A 25,647-nucleotide genomic window follows, 5' to 3' on the forward strand; every position below is an offset into this window, starting at 1 on the left:
AACTCTGGATTCTGGAAGTAGAAGCCCTACAGAGCTGGCCTCCTCCTGGAACCTGCAGCTCCTCCTGGGGCATTCACTCCTGGAAACTAGCAAGTGGCCTTGTTTGGTTTTCCCGATGTGTTTTCATTTGATAAGAAATAGAACTAAAACAGCCCCAAAGGGTGAAATGAAATGGTGTAACTGAGTATTCTCTACCCTATTTTCAGTGCTACAGAAGAGAAGAAAACAGTGAGCCTGATGTTCAAATGCACGTGGCCTTGGAAAAAGATGCATTATCTTGGCTCTGTGTAAATGGTTGGATATGCAACTTTAATGTTGCTGTTGCAATTCAACGTGCTGTCCCTTGTCTTGGTCACAGGAAGCCTGTGACTGGAGCCAAAGAACCCCAGCTCTAGCTCCTTTTATTCATATATAATAATTGTATCTGCAGCGAGCAGAGCAGGCTTGTTTCAGGCTGGCAGCTGCACAGCATTGTTTGCAGCTCATTAATTTCCTACAGATTGCTGCTTTGCTACTCCATTGAATGTAGGCAACTCCAGTGACTGGGCTGAACGTCACCCTGCTGAGCTGAAAGCACTGCCTCTGCTACAGGGGAAGAGCAGGGCAAGGGAGGGGAAAGAAGGACTCGTGAGGACTGTCCAGAGAGGTTTGTGATAGGAAAGTCTGCTTCACTTCCCACCATCTTTGATGTGCTTTGAGCGCTGAAATCTGGGGATGCTGTCATGTGCAGGAGCCAAGGGGGAGGTCTAGGCAGGTGTGAGGGGTTGAGATATGCCAGCTCCCACACTGGGATTTGAAGGGAGTATTCTGACCTTTCTTGGAAAGCCAGATTTCATTGTCAGTGCAGTAAGTGTAGGACAGTGAGCCTTGGGAAGAGCCATGTAAAGAGAGGCCCTTGGTCTCCACTTATGTTGTCTGTGCTGCCAGTATTGTGGACAGTAGGTGCAGCTGCACCTCTGGGCCGTGCCTGCGGCTAATGACAGCCTAGGGTCATGTGGATGTGGCATGGGGGAGATTGAGGACCTGTAATCCACCTTCATTCCCACCACAGCCTGGCTCCTGTGGCAGTAGGACCAGCAAGCTGAGGTTTCCGTGGCCATCAGCCTCCTGTGCTGGGTGGCTCGTCCCCAGTGTGCCAGCATGCCCCTGCCCATGTTGCTGGGGAGCCTTGAGCAGCTCTGTCCCCAGCTGTGGTGTCCTCCACTGTCGGTGGCAGAGACAAAACCACCCCAGCTATGCTGGGAGCCGGCTGAGTACAGAGTCAATATGAGCTCATGAAGCAGCATGCAGCAGCAGGGCACAGATGGAGCTCCCAGAGGGCTGCTTTTGGCACTCAGGCAGCAGTGGCTAGCGTGTCTCTTCTGGGATGCCATGCAACGCTGCAAGTTTAGTTTTGGGTACCCCACATCAGAAGGTTTTTGCAAATCCATTGGGAGTTCAGAGAATGGAATTTTGAAGAGAGATCAAATAAGGCTGCATAGAGCTCAGCTGAGCTACAGCTGGTTGTGGGTGTCATGCAGCCCTCCAGAGCTGTGCCCAAAAAGGAGGACGTGGGTGGTTGTCCTCTGGATGTCCGGTGGTGGATGACCTGAGGGTGCAGGTGGTTATCAGCACTCACAGGAGTGATGAGCTGAGGCAGGGATCAGTGCTCAGTGCATGCCCCAGAGCAGCAAGCACAGGTGGGTGCGGGCATGTTCTCTCAAAGGACAGTGCCCAAAGGCCAGCTGCTTTGGGTGTCTTCAAACCTGCCGTGACAAAGCACTGAGCAATGCATGGCAGGGCCACGCCATTGGGCAGTGTCGGGGGCTCATTTTGGCTAACAAGCTTCAGCAATTTTTGCCTGAGGAGGAATTTAAACTCTTCCCAGTCTGGTGAGGGTTGTTTTGAATCTGGCACTTCTCATTCCTCAACTTCCTCTCCCCCTCCGTCCCCACCTTCTTGTCCTCGCCAGCATCTCCATGGCAACCCTGTTGCTGAAGAATAGAGAAGACATCTAAATATAGCTTCCAAATCTCCATGCCTTCAGTGAAGTCTAAAAGCAGGGGGGACAGCTTGAAGTACTGGACTGCTAATACCAGCCAGTGATGAGTGTTTTGCAGGTGGGAATCGGGAGCACTGTGGTGGGACGGAGGTCACTACCAGCTGAACGCCAGTTTTGTGTTTGCTCAGGACATCTCAAGGGGCTTTGAGGTAGTACAGCCTACCCTCCAGGGCACTCCCACTCCCACACACACTCTCGGGTTTTGGAGCCATTCTCTAGAGCAAACAAAAGCATCTCCAGTACTTCATTTGGCCATCAACATCCATAATGGGTTTTGACATCATAGGCTTTTGTTGCAGTGTGTTAGACTAAGCTGAAAGCAGAAAAATTTGGTAAGGAATAAATTCTCTTCCTTCCTTTGTTTTTCACCATCTACTTTTTCTTAAATTTTGTACTCTGTGATGACAGTGGGGTTGTGGGTGAGGTTTTGCTCTTTTAAAAATTCCTTTCTGAGAGAAAAAGGGCACAGTATCTTCTCAGGGAAGCTGTTCCCCTGGGAACCTGCCTAAGGTAGGGAGGAGAGAAATGTCCATGCCCAGGGCCCTGACACTGCTTTGCACCTACACCGAGCTGATACTCACCAGAACTGTCTGGTTTCATGGGCTGCCAAGTTGAATTATTGCTTGTACAAGACAAATGCTTATTGTACAGACCTCAACAAATAGCTCCACAGGCTGTCAAGACTTTGCTCTCCCCTGGCCCTGAAGCATCAAGTCTCGTAGGGTCAGCAATAAAAAGCTGACCTGCAGCAGGCCAGGCAAGGGCCTGCTTGTGTTTCTACACACAGCTTCAGTATCTGGAGCCAACAGGCTGGAAGATCAGCCTAGATTTCTTTTTTTAAGAGGAACTTAAACAAAGATTGTAGCTAAAAATGTTTAACAGGAAAAAAAATAGCTTTATTAAACTGAATAAAGAAAAAAACCTGTGGAGCTGAGCTATTATGCTTGTACAACCCAAGTTAAATATCTCAACTCAGCTGATCAGCAGTGTGGACTCAGCTGAGAGACAGGGTGTTTAACAAACTGTGTCTTTCCCCTCTTTGCAGAAATTCTTAAACAAAATTGTGCCATCTTTCTGAAGAACTCTACATATTAGAGCATTTTATCATGTTTGAACAAAGTTAAATATAGAGTGCTCTGGAAATCTGCTTGTCTGGCAGGGCTGACTGCATTAAGGAAGCTCCTGGAGTGTTTTTTGGTGCTCCTCTATCATGCCTTTTCCAGCTCTTCAGGGCTTCCGAGCTGAGTGTGAGACATTTGCCATTTACTAGCTCTGGTGCTGATTCCCATGGCTGACACATGTGGATATACAGCATCTCTTGAGTTGCCCTGAATGACATACCAGGTAACTAAGGATTTCTTTTGCAAGGCCTGACAGTGGGCTCACCTGCCTTCTGCTTAGCAGCTCTGATTTCTTATTGCTGGTACAATTATTTGCACAGGTACAAAGTAGGTATGAAACACTGTCATGTGAGGTTGGCAGCATTTCATGGTTCTTTGCGGGGTTGGGTGGCAGTGGGAAGTGATCAAGTGAGGGCTTGGCTGCTGTGCAGGAAACAAGCACAAATTGAGAAGTGAAGATGACCACAAACACAAAGTGACCCTTCTAGGTTTGCCATCGAGGACGGAGGAAGAATAACAGTTAGGCAAATGGGGTTTTTTGGTTTTTAATTTAGATTTTTTTTTTTCCACTGGCTATCAACTATAAATCTTTTACTGGTAACACTTCAAACTTTTCTAATCAAGTAAAGGCTTTAAAAACCCATGGCTTTAGTCTTGGTAATGTCCCTTTAATTATCATGTGTCAGCTACTAAAGCGTTTTCAATAGTTCTAATGGAAACATGAGCCAATTTACTAATTAGCCAAGATTACATGGGGAATACACAAAAGGGAAAATGCCTTTGTGTCAATATTTCCTCCTTTATCCCTTATAAAGACCTGGTGTGATATAAACAAACTGCGCTGCCAACAGCCAGCTGGGCAGAACCCCTGAGCTCCTGGTGGTCCTGAGCAGAGTCCCACACAGTCCCAGGAAGGTAGGCATGAAGGGACACACAGGGTTTTGGACTTGGAGTCCTCACCTCCACCTTGGAATACAGCCACTTCTTTCATGGTGTCTTCCTCAGGGGACCTTTTTCCCCGTCCCTGTAGCAGAGATGGACATTTCTGGTCCTGGTCCTCACAGGAATAGAGTAGAGGTCCCTTGGGTGCTGCACACATGGCAGGGATAGGGGTTTGCAGAAGGACTCTGGGTCACCTGGGCAGATCCCAGCCCCTGCCTGTGTGTGGAGGGACAGCAGGGGCATAGGGAGACCTCCTTGCTGTGTGAGCCAGGAGACAGTGCCAAAGGCTTCTTTCCCCTCCCCTTCCCAAGCAATTTATACCTTGTCGGGCTGGCTGGACATTATGAATGACTTCCTTGGGGTAAAGAATTGAAATATGGGGAAAGATTGTCCAGAAAACCATCTCTACCATGAAGCTTTCAGAAACCAGTTGGGCAAACACCTACGTGTCAGGAATGTGTTGGTGGGGCTGGCTCTGCCCAGAGAAGGGCGATAGCTGAGTGCAAACTATTGCTTCCAGCCCTATTTTCTGAGGTCTTTTGGTTCCCTAATGGTGTAAAGAAACTTTAGCAAGGAGTAGGGGATGCCCTAGAGAAATGCACAGTTCCCTTCAAAGGGGAACCAAATCAGATGAAGCAGATTAAGTTGATAATCATATGAATAAGTGATGCTTCCATCACCACTTCAAGCTCTGTCTGCTCTCTTCCCTCTCACCCTCCTTATGGCTGCGTCACTGTAACATCTTTCAGATTAGGAGTTCAAAGCAAGTAGGGACTGTCCTCTGTCAAATCCCTGTGAGAAATAAGGATCACAGCCACTGCATGAATATAGAAACTGAAGCACAGAAGTATCGAGTGACTTGCTTAGATGGTACTGCAGAGAACCCTATTTTAATGATAAGATGATACCTAGTTATCATTGGGCTGTCCCATAGGCCAGCTTGAAGACAAAAGAGAAAAAAATCCAGTTGGGGAGGTGGAGCTTCTGTCTATGATACTTTACAGCCTCTTGGTCTGGTAGTGAAGCTGTTCAGGCCATTCCCCATGTGTTTGCTACACAAAGTGGGATGGCTCTTGCACAGGTGCTCCTCCAAGGTCCTCATGAGTGACAGCCAGTTCCTGGAAATTGGCCCACAATAGCTTGTCTCCAGCTTCTGTACTAGCACCACTTCTTCTGTAACCTGCACATCGATGATCTGCTTGAAACTCTATCCTGACAGTTCGTCTATCCTGTTGACATCTGCTTAGGAAATTGGTACCGATGTCTGCTCTGACTGTAGAGGCACCTTCAATTCTGACCTGGCTGTTAGAACAAACTGACCATTACCAGTGGCTTCAGCTGGATGCTTCAAAACCTCTTCCCACCCTTCATAAACCCCATGGGAGTCAAAAAAATCTTCTTTCATGGGCATGAGCTTAAGACCAATGTGCAACCTGTCTGTCTTGGCCATACTCTGGATAGGTTCCTAAATTACCAGAATTTCCTGTTGAAATTAAGATCACTCAGCATCTCCTTGGTGAGTTTAGTGAATCTGCTTTGGGATCTAATGATTCTCCCCCTTCGAACATCTCTCATCTTTGTGCTGTGTGACAGCATAATTCTTTGCTTCAGAATGGCTCAGGTTGTCCCACTCTGATTTACTTGATGTGCAACTCTATGTGACTGTGTGCATCATATCAGGGCTTCTCTTGCTGACTTCTTCACCTTGCCTGCCAGCGCTGTCATGTTGATCTATTAAATATCCACCTCTCAGTGAGTTGGGCAAAAACAGCTCCCCACTATATAGCCTTATTTAATCCCCTCTGGTTTGTCTCAGTTGTTGACATCTTACCTAGTCAGCATTTCTGCAGTTGACCTTCTCAATGAGATCTTCTGGCAGAGCGAATAGGTGCTATCTGTAGTTTCATGTTGAAACCCCAGCCCAGTGCAGGGCTCTGGGGAAGAGTCAGACTGGCACCACATGCTTTGAACTTCGTGCTGCAGGGACCTGCACCCACAACAGATCACATGAGGATTTGGGTATATCAGGATGTGTCAAGAACATTGTGGCTTGACCCAAGGTGTATGCGCTAATGATTCACATTAATGAGTTATTAAAGATCTCCTGGTACCTCTCACTGTCCCAGGGATGTTTAACTTGCTGTCCTGGCTGCTTTCCATCCTGGCTAACAGCATCCCACCAGGGACAGTAAATCCTGCCCTTGCACAGCCCTACCTGTTTCAATGGTATACACTATGTGACATCTCCTGACTTATGCTGTTTTTAGAGCTGAGCCTTATTTCACATTCCAAAGTCACACAGACACATCCTCTTAACCTCCTCAGCAATAATTTCTGCAAATGAGAGTCTCCACACAGAGAGATACTCAATATTTTCTAGCACGTTAATCAAATAACCATCCAGTTGTTGCCTTGTGTGTTGGAAGTGGACGTGTTGTCAAATAAAATGATTTTATAGATTATCCTCTGTACTTCCCAGATGGGGAATTTAGCAACATCGTGTACACAAAGTCCTTTAGGAGAAGATCGATGTCTATTCATTTCATCTTCTGTTGCTTACTCAGGGAAATCTCATACTTAATGTTGGTCCCCAGAGGAGCTTTACCATCCCTAACTTTTAAAACCAGTGATTGTTTTTAACTGCATGTTGAAAGGAGAGCCTGGACTGCCGTCATCTGAGGGCTGTTGGTGTCAGCTTGCAATGATCCCGGAGTAAAAGGAACAAGCAAGCAGCTGTCCTGACTTCTCTATGGCCAGGTGTTCCCCAGGAATGCTGGCTCTCAGCTTGCCCTGCTGTGTCACAGCTCAAAGCGAAAGCCTTGCTCAGTCTGCTGAAAACACAATATGGGACTGAATTAAAGAGCTCTTCCCACTAAGGCACCCATGCAGGGGTTGAGATTGGACTATGCTGGGGCTCAGTGATGGCGATGGCACTTTGTGGTTTGCAGAGTGACTCCTTGCTGCCAGGAGAGGCTTTTGGATGGCCTCTGTTGTTCTCTGCTTTAGAGCTGTCTGAGGTATGTCTTGGCTGTGATCAAGCCGTCAGAGAGAAAGGGGAAAGGTCGAATGTGTCCTACTCTCCCCACACGGAGCAGCCAGAGGCTGGGGAATGAAAGCTGCTCAGCTGAGCAAGGTGGGCTTCAGATCCCTCGCTTCTCGTCGCAGTGAGCCTGCCTGTCAGGGCTGCTGTGCTGCCAGCCCCTCTCATGCCCGCCTCTGCCTCCATTAATTTCAAGAAGCTGTCAGGATGTTCTTGCAGCAAAACGTTCCCAAAACTCCCGCTCCCGCACACTCTCTGCCTCTCGGTGTCCTCCTGTCACATCTCTCGCATTAACGTGATGTCTTCCTGGGGGAGTGTTACGCTCCAGCCCTTCTCCCCATCCATCTCCTCCGCTCTCCATGCCTTCCGAGGTGGTAGCTCCCAGTGTGGCTGCAGGTGAGATATGAGATTGCACAGGAGCAATCTGTGTTTTGGCCTCCAGATGATTTATGACAGCTCAGGATGCAGCTGTAGTTACGGTTGCTTTCATAGCTCTGGAGAGGAGCGAGATGCTCACAGTGGCTAGGGAAACTGCAGAGTCTGGGAAAAGGCAGCCCCCACCAGCTGCAGCAGGCTGGCAGGGTGGCCTGACGGGCCGTTGCAATGACCCTCCATCAGTGCTGATCTTTGCACAGTGACAGTCACCCGAGCAGCCAGCCAGCTGAGAGAAGGGCGCTTCCCCTCAAGGGAGGAATCCCAGCCCCACGCCCCCATCCTTGCAGGCTGCAGAGCAACCCGGGAGCAGGGATGGATGCTGCTCTTCTCTCTACCGCAAAATCCCAGAGAAAGATTAACCATTCCCCATTATGTGGCACTGGGTCTGTGAGCCCTCACCTACTTCCCCGTGTCACTGCACAGTCCCTGCAAACTTCTGCCATGCTCCTTTTCTCCTTGCATGGGGAGGTCTGGCAATGCACAGGCTCTGGAGCAAGAGCAGGCCGTGGGTGCAGTTTGGCTGGAGCCCTCCATCCCACAGCACCCAGCCGCGGTGGTGCCGGGGTCCCCTGCCCACACAGCCCGCACCCCTGGGCTCCTGCGCTGGGCTCCCAAAGCTCTCACTGTGGACCTGCTGAGCACTCTCAGCAAAGGTGGGGCGGAGGTCAGGCACCTTCCCCTCTTTTTGGATTGAGTCAGACTGGGTGAGGGGTGTAAGGCCCTGCCCGTGTCCATGCAGGGCACTCTCAGCTCTGGTTTGTGGAAGTTCTGCCCCTCACCTCTTGTTTCAGAGCCAGGTAAAAGATCCCCGTGGTCTCCCTATGGCTCACAGCAAAGTAGGAAACCAGGAATTTACCGGAGTGTTCATCAAATTCAGACACCTTCTTTTTAAAAGCCACCTGAGGCTTGAGTGTGTGGTAATGGTCCAGTCTGCAGCAGAGCTGAGCTGGTTTAGGAGTCTGGAGGGTTTGCTATCTTGGTTTCCTGACCCCAAGGGGACTTTCTGCAAAGCCAGCATTTTACTGTGTAGCTCTCTATGGATCCTCACTGTGTTTTCTTTCTTTTTCTTGACTACTTTTTTTTTTTTTTTAATGTTAAAAAAAGACTACTCTAAGGAAATCTCACTGCTGTGAGACTACTTAGTAGGCTGTGTAGAGATCTCTGTACTTAACATAATGTGCACACAGTGAGTCATTATTCCTTCAGTCCACAGCTTTGAGTATTCATTGCACAGATGAGGGGCTTGCCTGAAATCAGGCTTTCCATACACACAGCACATGGCCAGGGAGATCATCTGTTGGGCACACGTCCTCATTAAATGAGCATTTCTCCTCTGCTCTGGTATGTGCTCTGCTCTGGTATGTGCACACACCAGTCATCACAGGGATGAATGAGCCACATCATTAAAAAAAAGGGAAGGGAAGGGAAGGGAAGGGAAGGGAAGGGAAGGGAAGGGAAGGGAAGGGAAGGGAAGGGAAGGGAGGGAGGGAGGAAGGAAGGAAGGAAGGAAGGAAGGAAGGAAGGAAGGAAGGAAGGAAGGAAGGAAGGAAGGAAGGAAGGAAGGAAGGAAGGAAGGAAGGAAGGAAGGAAGGAAGGAAGGAAGGAAGGAAGGAAGGAAGGAAGGAAGGAAGGAAAAAAAGAAAGCTGCTGTATGAAAGCAAACACAAATGGTGTGCATGCATAATATTCATTGCATAAAGCCTTAGAATAGCTTTGTTGTGTTACCTAAGCTGGCCCCTGGGAAACAGAGTCTGATTTCCCAAATTTTTGCAGACAAGCGATACTGAGTAATTTGGAGCTACTAGAATGGAGAAACCATAAGTAATGGTAATTATGAATAGGATTTTTAAAAGCAACCCACATTCAGAAAGCACTAGCTGCTTTTAAAAATCCCACCTTCTGTTTTGTAGTGTATGAGCAAGGAAAAGATCAGAGCTATGAATCTGCTGTAGGTTTAACTCAGCAAATTGAACAAGCTTTGCAAAATATCAGGGACCCAGACAACATCTGGTTCAAAAGCCAAATGCAGTCAACCACTACAATAAAAATGCAACAAAATCATCATGAAGAAGTCTTAGCAGAGCACCAATGTTTACACCAGAGATGTATCATTTAAAATCCTACATCCTTCAGGCTGGATTAGTGGAGATTGAAAGGGTCTAGAAAAGGGAAAGGAGGCTTGCTGGCATTAGCGCAGGATGGGGTAGAGCAAACACTGGCAAAAATAAAGCTGATTTAGCTTAGAAAGAAGAATTCGAGGTAGTTTTTCTTGCGTATTCTTTCACTGATGCAGAGGTTGTCCAAACTCTTCCCCTTAATCCCATATGCCATCATTTGAAAGACAGGGTTTGGGACCAAGACCTAAACAAGAGCCAGCACAGGGAATGGGATTTCTGCAGTCAGAGTGCAGGAGCAGTTATGAGGGTCAAACTGGAGGATGACTGGATAATTTTGTATTCATTAATGATATCAGTAGGAATGCAAGCTGCAGTGGTGACAATCAACTCTCCTGTTCAGTGTTGTTGATTTTCAGGGAACTGCTGACAGTTGGCAGCATTTTGATTGCAAGTCCTGCTTTTCTCCTCCCTTCCATCCCCAGCCAAGACTGGTTGTGCACAAAATGCACCAGGAACATTGAGTATGGAGAGGGAGTGTGGGAAAGTTGTAGCTGCAGGGCCACACGTGGGTACAGAGCTGTGGGAAGTAGGACATCATTCACTGGCAGGAGGCGGGCAGCTGGTCTGGAGGCTCTCAGGGACAGTTGTTTTGGGGTAAGGGAAATGCTTTTTATGTGGATCTTTTTGGTTAAAAAATGCAGTTCCAGCTTGGGGTTGGGACAGACTGGAAGTCCCGGAGACCAGAGATGGCAAGCGCATGCCCATTTAGAGCAGTTGCATTTATATGAGCATGTAATTATATATGCTCATCAATGCACATGCAGACAATGCTGCATTTAAGAGGGTGTGAGATCAGCCTGGAATAAAAGCACTGATGCCTTCCATCACGAACAAGGGGCGAGACTGTATGATGCCTTGCAGTTACCAGGAAAGTGAGGGAAGCGCAGGAGTCATTTTCAACCTGCAGCAGTCAGTGCAGCCCTGGCTAGAAGGAGTCAGTGCATCAGAAGAGCCTTCCATTCTTCCCTTGTTCTGTTTGCATGCAAAAGCTGAGGGACAGTGACCTCTGCCTGAGGCATGTATTTGCTGTGAAAGAAACCATGGCAGAGTGAGCAATTCTTTGCCTACAAGATGCTCCAAGAACTCATAAGAAATTTGCTGAAGGAGAGACGTAGGATGTGCTGCCTGGCTGCTCCAGCAGCCAGCACCTCTCAGAGCAGACTGATGAAGCTGTCCCTTCAGCAGCTGATGAACCCACATCACCTAGGGTTCCCTCTGACGTGAATCGCGTTGGAGCTGCAGGTTGCAGAGTTTTCCCACGGCCTGTGCAGCCAGTGGGTGTTTGCCCAGCTGGTGGGTGTTGCCAGCAGGGAGGCAGCAGCATGGTGCCTGCGGGGTGCATGTGCTTGTGTGTCTGCTTTTGCGTGTTGTGTGTGTGTGTGCAGTGGGCAACAGGGTGAGGGAAGCCTGCTGCCAGACCTCACTGCCTGCACTCTGAGCCATGAGCTTCTGTGCCGGCGGCTCCTGAGTCCCTGGCTGGTTTGCTGGGGGATCAGAGCTGGTTTGGTCTAACTTTGCTTTGCACAGTGTGGCCTGCCATCCTACTTGTGGGTTAAACAGAAAATTGGCCACTGTCACTTGCAGGAGTGGGACTTTAGCCTTTCTCAAGGGCTACATTGAGTTGTTCTGTGGGTGAGAAAACTTTGACTCTCTAATGTACCCATTCAGCTCCTTCCTTCCTCCACTTTTGCTTCTCTGTTCCCTTCTCCTCTTTATGACCCTTATTATTTTTCCATCCACAGCAAAACAGTTCACATCAAGGTAATTGATGATGAGGAGTATGAAAAAAACAAGAATTTCTTCATTGAGCTGATGAGCCCCCGCATGGTGGATATGAGTTTACAGAAAGGTGTAGTACTGGCCCTGCAGACTAACGTTAACATTCTTCTTTCCTCTTTTCTTCCATCTCCTTCCTCTTCTTCTCCTCTTCCTCTGCTGTCTCTGTCTCCAACCGCTCTGCCCTAAACCCTGCTGTGCGCACACACTGTGTCACATGGTACCCGTGGGGCGGCATGGGGACTGATGCTGGGGCTGGGGAGAGGCAAAGTGGTGAGGGGGGCAGAGAGAGAATGATGGAGAGCCTCCTGCTTGCCCATATTTCTGCAGAGGCTTGACAAAGACCTTCTGCCAACCCCACTGGAAGGTCTGAGCAAATTCTATAGTGTCAGCAGGAAGATGCTGGCTAGAAACTCATTCAGCATCTCAGGAGGTCATTGCACAGCCCTGGTCCTACAGGGTGTCCTAGTCAGACCTGTGTTAGAAAAAGTCAGGAATTGAGGCCTGGCAGAGAGAAGCAGCTCCTGTAACTTCTGAGAAGGACCCAGCAAAGGCTGTGCAGCCCCTGGTCCGGTTGTTTCAGGGTGACTCTGGGAGCGGGAGATGAGGGCAGAGAGGAGCTGACACCCTGCTTTGGTTTGCTTGAGGGCTCCTAGTGGCTGTGAGCACTTCTGGAGGGAGCCCGGTGAGCTGGCAGCAGGGAGAAGGGCCAGCCCTGCTCCAGCACCCAGGGTACTTCCATTTGAGCCTCGGAGGCATTTTAGTCCACTGTGCCCCCTCGAGGTCGCAGCAAAGCTGTCTGCTCCTGGGGAAAGCTGTGTCCTCGCTTGGGGGACAGGGCATGGGAAAGAGGCAGAGGCTGTCGAGGCGAAAAAGCAGTAAGATATGCCATTTTGAAAATGGAAATTAGAATCATCAGCCTCCTTTGCAGCTGACAGAGCTGTAGCCCGCTGGCAGAGATCCACCTCACCCTACTGGGGAACCTGTCTATGAGTGCCCATCTCTCTCTCTTCTCCTCAGGCTCCCAGTCCAGGATCCCTGCAGATTTGTTATTAATTGTGGGGGCAGCAGAAGCAATTGATCTTCCAGCTGAAAACGCAGTGGATACCCCAGGGTGGTCCCTGGTGATTGCCAGGCAGCCAATACCTTTTCCATTACCATGTGACACTGAAAAAAATGCGCTGCAGAAGTCGCCTTCCACTAACCATCAGCAAGGTCCTCTTCCTCCTTGTCCTCCCTCCTCACTCCCCTTGCCAGCCCCCTCTCCTCCTAACACCCTCCCGCTCCCCAAGGAGCAGCTGCGATGGATGCCCATGTCCAACAGGCAGGCTGAGGAAGGGGAAGGGGCTGCGTGCCAGGAGCCTGTGCCGCCACCGCTGCTGCTGCTGCTGCCGCCTCGCCTCCGGCCAGCCAACCCACTGTACATGGTTGTCTCTCTTGTTGTCCCTACAGGAAGACCGTAAGGGTTAAGATAGTAGATGAGGAGGAATACGAAAGGCAGGAGAATTTCTTCATTGCCCTTGGTGAACCGAAATGGATGGAACGAGGAATATCAGGTGTGAGATCCTTTATGAAAAAAATGAAAAAAAAAAAAAATCAGAATCAAGTCTCCAAACCCCAAATCTAGAAAATATAACCCTCTTTCTCCTCCTTCCCTTCTCTCCTTTTCTCCTCCTCCTGTAGATGGATCAACTTTTATTCTCTGCCCTCCTGTATTCTCACTCTCACCCTGTTTCGGTGTCATCTCCGCCTTTTAGAGCCCAGCTTACTTCTGATCCTCCTTTTGTGCAATGCTTGAGCCTTGGAGGCTGTATTATTTTGATTGGGTTTCCTTGTCTTTATCTGTTTTTTGTTCTAAGCACACCTTTGCTGTTCTCCCCTCTCCTGCTCCTTTGCCAGGACCTTGGGGAATGTGAAGAGCAAGAGAAGGGCGTAGTGCATGGCTGCTCCTTTGGCTCCTTCTGTACGCCCCCCTGTCCTTCCCTCTGTTGTTGCCTGCCAGTGGCATTGCCTTCGTGTTCTTGGGTCCCTATGAGGTGCTGTGAAAAGCCCAGCGGAGAAGAGGGAAGGTGTGAGGTGTCTTGTTTTTTTTTAAAAAAACTGGTTCTCTCATGTCTTTCATCTGAAAACCTCCTTAATGTGTCACAAACTGATAATCAGAGTCTGTCGTGCAGAGGGTGTGGAACTCTGCTGAGGTCCTGCTTCATCAGCACTGAGATCTAGGATCTCCCAGCAGAGCAGGATTATAGTGGGAATAAACCCTGACTTACAGTTGTGCCTTGCCTACATGTATCTTTGTCCTTGCCTACGTGTATCTTTGTCCTCAGACATGTTTGACCTCTTTTTCACTCAGTGAGTCTTGCCATATGCTTCACCAGCTTTGGGGTGGTCCTGGGAGGGCCAAGCCTTAAACAGAAGCATGTTACAAAAGGGAATTCAAATACACCTTCTGGGTGTCTGATACAGAGTAGAGACAGGCATGTGTGCCCATGGCCTTATTCCTGCTCCTGTGTGCTGGTGCAGGTGATGGGAACACCTGGCAGTTGCCCCTGCATCGCACAGCTCTCCAGTGGTGAAATGTCTTCTGCCTCTTATCTCGCCAGCACAGCAGCTGCCCTCTGGCCAGTCCGAGCTCCCATGCACAGCTCTGCAGGATGTTCAGGATATGCACAGCTTGCATTAGCATGACAATGTCATATAGCATCCGTGGATTTGTAAAACGTAAACCCAAAGAGGATTCATAGTTTAATGCCGTTAGACTGCCTCCTGCAGCCCGCAGGCAATGAGGGACATTGGGGTTTCAGGCCCCTGGGTTTCACCAAAGTCCATGAGCGGAAACAGTAACCAACCTGCCGTATCCCATGGGGGTACGTCCCAGCAGTTGCTTGCCCTCCAGTGTAAAGATGTCATCATGGCTTCTAAGTAGCAGTTGTTTGGTCTGAGCTTGTAGCCACTAGTTATTTTCCTACTTTTTTTTTCCATCAGATGAAAGAACTATATAGTGTGCTGCAGGTTCTGTGTAGGTACTTGCTCACTATACCCAGATTTATTCTTGGGAGTTTAGGGCGCTTAAGACCTTTGAATCTGTGTCAACAGAATCTGTTCAGCCGTAGATCAAGGTCTTCAGCCCTAGGATCACCCTGGGGTCTCCTCTCTGCAAGTGCCCCTTCCCATCCACGGGGCTCCCACTTCCATCTCAGCAGGTACAGGAGGAAAATCACCTACCTCTGGTTCTCTCTTGCTCATGGACTTGGCAGCTTGGAGCATCACACTGAAGTTTCTGCTCAGTTGTCTGCTCTCTGTGAATCCTACCATCCTTTTCTAAACCAGTGATACAGGTTCAGGATACAGAATCAGGTTCGGACTCTTTTTTTTGTGAAATCCTGCATTTCTTTTTTCCATATAGGCCATGTTGCATTTGGCTGAATAAAAACATGTATTTGAAAAAAATCCAAATAGCCCCTAAGATGGTTCAGCTGTAAAATGTCCTCATTATTGTTAGGACTACAATGCCAGTTTGCTGTATTGTGTGTGTCTCATTTACACCAGCACCAGTTGGAGTCAATAGGATTGTCTGATTTGCAACAGGAAGAGAGGACATCAGAGCTGGACTAAGTGATCAGCAGCACAGAGCCTGCACGCCACCCTTGGACGGACGCTCTTTACCTGGAGGAAGTAAAGGACCATGCCGAGGAGGAGACACAGAGCCCTGATTGGCCTCGTTAGAGAAAAGTCAGGGTGGTTTTAAAATCTAAGAGGCGGAAGATTAAAACACATTTGTAAATGTTACTGGCACAAGGTGGCACAGTCGCTACGCTAAATCCAGGGCATCTGGAAAGATCCCCAGCGCCCTAGTGCTGCATGTTGTGGCATCTCCAACGAGTGTACCTTGTGCCTGGGATGAAGAATAAGGAGCTGCATGAGGCTTTCCCATGCAGAGCATCGGGAGCAATCGGCAGCCAACGCTGCTGCCAGCAGCTTCACGGGGCGCACGCGTGAGCAGCCGTCCCCAGCGGAGAGGAGGCAGCGACCTGCTGTGCAGCGCTGGGCAGTCGGGAAGGGATGCTCACACCGACGCCGCGCACACGCATTCCTGCCGCCATCGCGCCATTGCAGGGGCAGAATTTGGGTGGCTTATTATTATTGCAAAACACATGCATGACAGATATAGCTCTGCAGGCTGCAAGGTCAACACAGCACCTCGGTGTAAACGGGCCCCTGCAGTGCTGCCCGGGGGAAAAATTCCAAACCACAGCCATCCAGCTGGGACTTCACTTGGTTTTGCTGTGGTGATGGATGGGCCCCCATGTGACTCACACGGCAAGGGCAAAGCACAGCTTCTGCCTCTCATGGGAGGTTCAGGCTCTGTTGCTTTTGATGAAGAGCCTCTCTGGGTTTTGGCTACTCACGCATTTGTTTCCAGCACCACAAAAGATGTGGTTTTCTTGATGGTGTGTTCTTGTTTTGTTGTTACTCACCAATTAGCTGGATCACGCTGAGCCTGTGCATTAGGGAGCTGTAGACAGCTCTTCATCGTGTCTTCAAAACATCTCTTCTGGCCCTGTTGGGAGCAGGGCAGTGTTGGGCACCTCAGCTGACTGGCAGTCATGTTTGCAAGTAATCTGTGATCTGGGTTGCGCAGAGACAGCCAGTCTGTCGTAGCTATGCCTGCACTACCACAGCTTTGTACCCAGGGTCTGCACTCGCCCCAGGACCTGCCCATGCTAGCTTACCTTAATGATACAAGCTAGGTAGCAGTGATGAAATCAGTGATGAAATGTGGTGGCCTGAAGGGAAGGCAGAGCTGATGGCAGGGACAAGTAGAAATGTTCTTCCCAAACCAGCCTGGGGCAGAGTTCGGACACTTTATTTTGGGATGCAGAACTGGATCCCAGGCCCTGTGCTATTCAAATGCAGTGTGCTGTCTCTGAGGGTACCCTCACTGCTGCTGGCTGTGCTGGCGGTGCATTCTGATCGACATGCAGTGGAGGAGGATAGCAGGCAGGAGCAGGTCTGATTTGCGCTACTGGACGGTTGATTTGCACTACTGGCTGTGCTGCCCATACACATGCCAGTACAAAGCAGTCACCTCTGACCAAGGGAACATCTCCTTGGCTTTGATCAGAGCTGTGGGGCAGGGGGTTGTATCTCCAGGATGGTCTCTGTGAGGGCCAGAGCTCAGCAGGAAATTCATCCTAGTGCTCTTACTGTTTGTATCTTACTGGAGGAAAAAACATCTCTACTCAGAAAGGTACCTGCGGTGGTCCAAACATGAATTCCTGTCTTCAGGTTGCTTAGAGCTTGCATAGCGCATAACAGTCACTGATACAGCCTTCTGACTGAAACATTTTGCATCATTTGCAGATGCTGTTCCTCACTGTTCACTCCCAATTATACCAGTGCCATGCTGCTTTGAGCCTCGGGGCACTCGGTTGTTAACCCTTGCCATAAGGAGAGCCTGACCACTTGTTATATAAATGCTACATCTATACTACCAAACTTTGTCTTGAAGCTCATTTATTCTTTTTCACCAATTGCTTTCTGCAGCTGGAGTTTTTCAAAGCCTTTCTGATCATCCAAACAAATCACATCAAGTAGTTTTACTTCAGCAGCTCTTTTTGTTGATGTGCTACAGTAATTCAAAGAGATGAGAATAGATCTGAGATGGGTATCTTGCCAGCCCAGTCTGTGATGAAGACCAATACTGACTCAGTAGTGGCGTATCAGATGCAAAGAGCACTGGTAAAAATGGCGCTTGCTGCAAGCTTGTTATATCGAAGTGAGTTACTAAAAAGAAATCAAAGAGACTCACATTCTTTGCTTGGCAAAGATGGTAAATGTTGCTTTTCTCTATCTTCCTGGCCGTCTCCCAGGTTTCCTGATTTTTTTTGTCTTCTCCATTTCTAAGAAAGTAATCTCTGAATCCTTATTGTCTCACCTTTCCTCTGCATGTGAAGTCACGTAAACTAAATCCCTGTCTACTGAGTTGTGCAGGGCTTTGAAACCTCACAGCACCTTGAGCCACCATTCTGGCCATCCTTTTTTCAGCACCTTTTAAAGTGTTCCTGCAGTGAAACCAGTCTTTTCCTTTATGACAAGATGCTGTCTGTTGGTTTGAGTCTTGCTCACATGGCAGCTCTGGTATCGCATCAGCTCACAGCTCAGAATGAGGATTTTGCTGCTGTCAGCCCAGCAGGATTTTTGAGAAATACTTTCTTCACACATCAGCTTTCACACTTTTTCTGCAGTCCTGGACTACAGAAGAAAAATTTGTTTTCCTTTCCCTGGATGAAGTTGGTCTTCTGCTTAAATTTTGGTTAAGCTTAGTGTTGATGGAGCCCGAATAGCAAGTGAAGCTACTCTGGAAGATTTCACTTGATTGCAGATAATCATGAAAATAGCATTTGGAAAATTGTGTTTCATGAGGGTAATTGGGAGTCTGTTCATGAGAATTCAGCTCATGGCACAGCAGTGGAATATTCAACCTCAGGGCTGGTGTGTGAAGGCTGAGTCTTGAGGGTTACGCTTTGTAAAAGGGACCGACATCATTCATGCAGAATTTTGCTTCAGAAAGCATATCTCCCACAAGATATTACTTCATTGAAAACAGGAGCCCAGATGGCTGGCGAGCACTATTAAATAGGTTGCTGACATGGCCCATCTTGGGAAGATTTTGTCTGAAGACTTCCTAGTCCTCCCAGCCCAGAGTCAACTGGTGTGGACAAATCTCCTTTTAATCAAGTGTCAGCGCCCCTGATGGGAAACCTTCATGCCCCAGAGGGTGGATGTGGCTGGGAGTCACGGAGTAAGGATTAAACTGTGAAGGAAGGATTCCTAGCTTGGATTGATCCAGCAATTTATCTATATCAAAATATTGATGAAATGATGTGACTTGATACAAAGATCTATGCCTGCATAAGATAAGCTGCATCGATACATGAGCACACGTGCTGCACTTTCCTGAAGCGTGGGCAGATGCTAAGGAACTCATTTCATCAGCTGCTGATGGGAATAGCAAAGAAATGTTAGATTGCTGTTACCTCCTTCCCTGAAGGTGTAATAATTTGCTTGCAGCTCTGTGATTAAGCTGAATGCTGCTGGTTCTCCTGATGGAGAGGAGTCGCTTTGGAGTCTGCAAGAGCTTTGCTGTTGACTTCAATAATAACAGCATTCAGGTTAATGCTGCAAAATCTCTGCCTTGTTTAGCCTATAAAAATCACATGTTTATAGCTCTTCACAGTCCATTAGGAACAAGATTTGTTCACCTGAGTGAGCAAACCTGGAGGCAAAGCTGGTGGACAGTTATGTCTGAATGACAGGGGATCCTTACCTCTTTGGGGAACTGAGCCCACGGTTTGTGTGGTCACTGAGCTCCTCTGGGTGTGTGCAGGGTGCAGGCAATATGTTCTCCTTGCCTTTGGCTGCCTGTGACTGCCCTGCTGTCACCAAGGGTCTCCTCAAAATCCAGCCTCTTTTCCCTCATTTCAGTTCATTCTGTAAATCCCAGGCCTTTAACAGGGATCCTTTTATCTATGTAGTGGCTTCCTGGAGTCTTTAGGGATATTGATTAGAAAAGATTTATGTTAATGAAGAATGAGTCCAGAATAAAGCAAGCAGCATGGTCAAATCTTTCTGTGAGGTAAACAGCAGAAAAAGGCATTTCACTGTTTAGAAAAAGGCTGGGACACATTTAGAACATTGGGTTGCTGTAAACTACAGATTGCCCAATTTCTGGCCTGCTCCCATCTCAGGCTTGGTTCCTCTTGGCTTAACCTTCTTTGTCTTCAGTAGAGTATAAGCAGGAGGGAATCAGAACTCAGTTTCTGATCTGTAGCCCACACCAACATGCATGTCATTACAAGATTGGACCCTAAAGGTCACTGAAAACATGCAGATGAAATAGTTTATTAGTAAATAGCTTTTTTTAGCAGCTAAATTCAGGTCTAAACTGTCCGGTTTTGGAGCTGGCAGGGGAAGCAGACACAATTTTGTCTTTGTCTAGTAAACGCCAGGCTTGCAGAGCAGAGAAATCCCAGTAAAGGAGGAACTGGGATCCAGAGCTTTGGGTCTTCTGAAAGAGTCAGCATCACCTACCTTGTGTGTGGGCACGCGTGTTTGTCTGCATCCACGCCATGCAAGGGTTCGGTCAGGGATACTGGGACTGCTGGTTTGGATTTGACTGTGGAGATAATTTTAGCAGCTCACTGTAAGAATAGACATGTCATGCCTCTGAGACTACCTGAGATGCCGACAGCAGTGAGGTGGCCTGGCTTGGCCCCATGAGGAGCATGACATGCAGAGCAGGAATGCATTGAGGGGTAGAGGTGCCCCGTGGAGGGATGGAGGGATGCAGACCTGGCTGAGGCAGCTGAGGGAGGCTTGTGGGATGGGAACAGCATGGAGACCATCAGTGGGGCTGGTACAGGTACAGCATCCCCAGATGGACTGTCAGGAAACATTACAGGTCAGGGCTAAGGGCACATTAGCAGATGCACATGCAGGAAGGAAGCTTTAGTCCGTGAAATCATTTTCTTGCTTGCATGCACAGCATTCACTCAGAAACATAAAGATAAAATAATCCCTTGGCTTTCTGCGTGCTGTATTCTTGATGTTTCATTCATAGCTTTATAGACTTCTTCAAATATTCATGTATCATATCATAAGTGAAAGGGAGAAAAATAGTTCTTTTGCAGGCTCAAAAGCAAATGGGGAAAAAATAAACTCAAATCCCAGAGCACTAGAATAACAGTTTTAAAAAACATGAGGAACCAATTTTTATTTTTAATAACCACAGTAGCTTAGGGGCCCAGTAATTTTTCATTATATTAAATTTGAACACTGAATCGACCCATTATACTAATGCTTGTAATTGCAAAAGGCAAATTAAATTTCCCCACATTGTCTGGAGAACCAGAAGACCATGGAAGGCGGCCACAAGGTAGCATGGAGCTGCAGCAGGATGGAGCTACAAGGAGATTCAAGATTCATGCTACAAGGGGCAGTGACAAACCTGTTGGAAACTTCCAGGCAGAACTGCATGGAGGACAGCAGGTGGTGCAGGCAGAGCAAACAGCCCATTGCTTCTCGTGGCTCCATGGCACTGTATGTGCTGCAGAGCATATTCACGAATGGTTGCCCAAAGGTTTTTGATTCTCAAAAGGGATTGACCCTGAAACATCAGGGATGCTCAGCAAGGAGCCTTTTCATTGCCCCTTCCCCTTTCACTGTGCCTCTACCTACCTGCACAGACAAAGGAGATCCCCTGGAGTGCCCACGGTATTTTCACCTGGAGAGGTGGATGGGTGGGTGAAGATCTTGACTGGTCTGATGCCTCTTTGCAGGCTGTTGGGAAAGCTGTGCCGATGGATGTTGCCTGATGGAGCAGGGAAGTGACTGGCAGCCAGAACTCAGGATTACTTTTCCCAGCTCTGCCACTGATGTGCTGTGTGACCTTTGACAAATCGCTTAGGAAATCACTTTCAAACAGTGCAGATACAATTAGGTGCATCTGTATAAAAGTGCCTACTTTTCAGAGGCCTGAACTGGCAAGTCCGGGTAAATTAGTACTTTTGGACTCCAGCCCACTTGAGTTTGCAGAATGTTCCCTTCAGCCTCTCTTTCCTTGCTTCACCATCTGTCAAATGGGGCTGTTAATACTGACTCAGTCTTTGTACAGAGTTTTAAGCTTCTGAGACTAAAAGTGCATGATAATAAACGTTAGTAATTACAATACCATCGTCACATGCAACCAAGTCTTCGGGGACTGGTTTGCTGCTTGAAGGTCAGGTAGAAGTCAAAGCTAAGGCACAGAGCTGGTGTTTGTCCCTTCTCAAAGAAGGTTTGGTATTTTTTGCTATATAGACTCTCTTGTAGTTTGTTTGAACCTTGGATGCAGGCTGCGGCTTTCTAAGGGTAATGCCTAAGAGCGATCCAGCCAGATGTTTCTTGGTGACAGCTCTGGGGAGTGAAGAAATCAAGTCAGGGGAAGTCCAGGAGGTCGCTGCCCAAGGCAGCAAGAGGGCTGGCCTGTGCCTGTATTGAAAGTCAGGGTGAGGTTGTCCCTTGCAAGGACCTTCACCGCCGCCTTCTCCCTTCCTCCCACCTCTAATCTCACAGGACCACACGGTCACATCTCCCAGGAGGCCGTTGCGTCCCGCTGTAATGACATTGCACAGCATATGCCCACGCAGCACTGTTGGGCAGACCAGCAACTGGGAGAAAAGAGAGCCAGGAGGACTCAAAGTGGTGATGCTTTATGTGTGCCTGTGCACCTCTCGGCACCCTGACCCTCTGGGAGCGGTACCTGTGGGGCGTGGGATAGGTGTAGGAGAGCCAGGGTGTCCTGGGGGACGACACGTGGCTGCATTACCCCCTGCTCTGTTTCACGCTGGAGGCCAGCAGCCATTTTATCAACACCTCCCTTTGATGATGCTCTTCTCACTGAGCTGCCCGTTGCCCCTGGTCACCCTCTCAGCCACTCACGAGTTTACTGGGGCTCCCTGGCTGTGCCAACCCCCACCACAGCCACACACTCCTTGCTGAAGCAGGGGCACCTCCTGTGCCTTCACGTCGGTTTGGGTCACGTCAGGGCCCGATGGCAAGTGTTAACTGTCCCCCCTGACTTTTCCTTTCCCCTCCTCGCTACTCCTTGCCTGCATCCCATCCCTCTGCCTTCACTCGAGGAGGGGGTGGGGGGGTGTGACTCTGGGGAGCCAGCACCCCAGTGCTCGCCGTTGCTCACCAGCCTCCTCGCCATCTTGCTGCTGGTGTCTGCTCCCCAGCCTGTGCCCAGCATGCGGCCCCGGCGAGCTCGCACGCCACCTTGCACCATGTCCATTGCTCACTGACAGCTGTCATCTGCAAAAAGCTTTTTCCCCTTGGATATTAACTTTTTCCCTCTTCTCTCTCCCTGTCTTTCTCATGTTCTTCTCTCCCCACAGCCCTGCTGCTCACCCAAGGTAAGTGCTTTTTCTCCTTTCCTCTGCCTGCTCTGGCTCTGTTTTCGTCCCCTTTGGTCAGGCAGCCCCCATGTTTGTGTTTTACTGTGTTGTAGAGAACCGAAGCTCATGGTGTTTGTGTCCAGAAGGAACTAGTTAAGAGCAATGCATTAAGAACATGACAGTGATTGATTGAAATCTAAGAGCATTTCCTGTATTCCAGATATTTCCCTGTGGTTTTGTGAAATGACCCAGCCAGGGTTGCACAGCAGATCATGCAGCTCTGACTGATCTGGGTTTGTGACTTAACCCTCTCTTTGGGCAGCTGTGGGGTGTGGATTGTGCTGATGCAATGGGTCACATGGGGCTTTTCTGCAGGGGGTTGGCACTCCTGGGGTGCGAGACAGTGTTGCTTGGGGTGGGTGAGGGTGCAGGGCTGCGCTGGTGTCCCCTTCCCATGCAGGATCAGGCCATGCATCACCCCTCAGTTCCTGCACCTGGGTGCTCTCCACCTCCTGTCCTGGAGGGTCCTGGGAGTGTGCCCAGCGCCAGGGCAGTGCTACCAGGGTACAAGAAGCGCCAGCACCATTTCCCTCCTCACTCTCAGCTCTGACTCTGCTCTCTTCATCTTCTCTCCCCGTGGCAGGATTTTATGTGTATTAATACTGAGCCCTCCCTTCCTTGCCCAAAATCCCCATTAGGCTGGTCTCTCTTGATCCCACTGCGGTGCGATGTACGCCTCCTGTATTTTTCTTATTCCTTCAATTCCAGATATGATTACCGTTGAATTTGCACTAAAGAAACATTTGTCAAAAGATAAGGATGGGCATGCAGGGTGCAAAGAGGAGCTCAAGTCTGACAGGTTTGCAAGTAGAGCTGAAAACCAAAGCGTTCATCATGCCTGAGCTGTGCTGCAAATCAAAGGAGTAGCATCTGCCATGCAAGCTTCAATCTCTACTCCTTTCAGAGGATGCCAAATATGCTGCACAGGGATGGCCTGAGCCCATCGGATATTGGGCTAATTAGGAAATTGCTAGTGGCAGGCAGAAGTCCCCAGCTCCCCAAATATCAGCTTAGGGTGTTTATGGAAAACTCCTCAGAGCTGTTTGGACGTTCTCCTTTGTTACTTCTTCAGGTCCGGGAGGACTGGAAATAAGTTGAGCGCAGCCTCCTTCCCAGTAATTTCATTGCTTTAATTCAGTAGCTGCCTAATTTGATCAGAACCCCGGGAACCAAACAATTTCTATTAAAATAACATAACTTTCTCCCTCTGTTGTGATCCAGTGTGATTGTTTTTGGCAGCTGTTATTGGAGAACTTGTTCACCAGCTATGGGAAGTTGCTTTCCACTTAATAAAGAAGAGCCTCCTCTCTGCTGGGGAGGAGGGGTCCCTGGGGTGCCCTCCTTGCTGGACTGCCCTCTGTGCCTGTGGTTTGAGCTCGCAGTGCTCAGCCCCTGCATGCACTTCAAGCCAGTGGTTGGCCAGCAAGGAGAGCCCTGCTCACTGCAGAGGCATATGCCAGAGTGTCACTCAGCGGCCATCACGGCTAATCAGCGGGAAGAGAAGTGACGTCCTCGTTTAGTCCGTGTCATGTTAGATTTAGATTACACGGACGCACAGGAATCTGTGTGAAAAAACTGCATTATTGAATGTTTCTGTGGAATCTGTTGATCCTGCTCCTTGTACCCTCCTTCCCAGAGCAGGTCACACAGCCAGAGAGGGACCTGGGGGTGTTGATTGACACCCATGACCCAGCAGTGTGCCTAGGTGTCCAAGAAGGCCAATGGCATCCTGGCTTGTGTCAGCAATAGCGTGGCCAGCAGGGACAGGGAAGGAATCTTACCCCTGTACTCAGCACTGGTGAGGCCGCACCTCGATTCCTGTGTTCAGTTTTGGGCCCCTCACTACAAAAAGGACATTGAATGACTCGAGCGTGTCCAGAGAAGGGCAACGGAGCTGGTGCAGAAGCTGGTGCAGGATCTGGAGCACAGGTCGTACGAGGAGCGGCTGAGGGAACTGGGGGTGTTTAGTCTGGAGAAGAGGAGGCTGAGGGGAGACCTCATCGCCCTCTACAGCTCCCTGAAAGGAGGGTGCAGAGAGCTGGGGATGAGTCTCTTGAACCAAGTAACAAGGGATAGGACAAGAGGGAATGGCCTCAAGTTACGGTTGGACTGGTTGATCTTCAAGGTCTTTTCCAACCTAGACGATTCTGTGTTTCTGTGATTCATGGGCAGCACCCCTTTCCCCGGGGCTGCATCCCTGGGACCTCTGGGCACCCTGTCTCCCCTCCGCAGCGGTAGGGTGGGTGTTCGCCCTCCTGCGTCTTTGGCAGGCCCCAAAGGGTCAGCAGCGACATTGCCCCCACTCACTGTGGTGGCCCCATCTCTTTGCAGAAGCCCATTGGATGAGCCCCAGTGAAAATGCCTCCCTTGTCCCAGCAGCTCTTACCTGGGAATAAATGGAAGATCCTGGCTTTGCCCCGACTCTGCCTTGCAGATCCCTCCCTGGGCAAACAGAGCTATGAATTTTACACAAAGCAAAGTAACTGGACAGGGGAGAACCTCTGACACAGGTTCAGCTCAGCACTTGTTTCCTCCAGTGGGGCACTCTGAGCCAGCCTTGCAAGGCAGTGCAAAGCTTTTGAAAGCCTGGTTTGGCCAAGTGTTCAGTGCCAGCTGTTGGGGCTGCAGAGGACCACAGTAGTATGGGGTGGCTGTGGAGTCACTTGAGAGTCAAACCTGTTGTTTTTTTAACTTCTCTGATGCATAACCTTTTATTTTGGCGCTGGTAATGATCTCTCTGTATACTCTTTATACAGGGAAATAATACCAAAGTGCATAGCTACTCCAGTTGTCCCTGCCATTGCCAGCAGTGGACGAGCTGCTTAATGGTCTTCCCAGCCTTTACAAATCTCACTGAAAGCCTGAGCAGAGCCTTTGCTTGCAAATTCTTGGGCTCAGGAGGTCCAGATCTTTAAAGGGATGAGGAATTGTCTAAATGGTGGATACTTCTCTACCCTCATTTCCATATATTCACCCAGATCAAAGAAAATATTTCTAAATATGTTTATTTATTCATTAAAGCTCCTGGGTCCACTTTGCAGTGGGAGAGTCTGGGGAGCAGAGACACCAGTTGACTGGCCTGTCAGGGATGGTCGTGTCAACAGCAATCTCAAGG

At 49.0% G+C, this 25,647-nt stretch overlaps 1 protein-coding gene across 7 annotated transcripts in view; it reads left to right on the forward strand.

Annotated features, from left to right (window-relative positions):
* SLC8A3 (solute carrier family 8 member A3) overlaps positions 1 to 25,647 on the forward strand; it is a 115,183-nt gene that overhangs the window by 77,480 nt on the left and 12,056 nt on the right. For 3 of the 7 annotated variants that reach the window (XM_074909672.1, XM_074909675.1, XM_074909678.1), the window contains exons 3-4: positions 11,499 to 11,605; positions 22,473 to 22,490. In XM_074909672.1, the coding sequence (XP_074765773.1) occupies positions 11,499 to 11,605; positions 22,473 to 22,490 (125 nt within the window). Of the gene's footprint in view, positions 1 to 11,498; positions 11,606 to 12,984; positions 13,089 to 22,472; positions 22,491 to 25,647 lie in introns of all 7 variants that reach the window. The other 4 variants (XM_074909673.1, XM_074909676.1, XM_074909674.1 and 1 more) reach the window with 2 other exon arrangements.

Source organism: Athene noctua, chromosome 6 (genome assembly GCF_965140245.1).
Source record: "Athene noctua chromosome 6, bAthNoc1.hap1.1, whole genome shotgun sequence".
Taxonomy (NCBI): domain Eukaryota; kingdom Metazoa; phylum Chordata; class Aves; order Strigiformes; family Strigidae; genus Athene; species Athene noctua.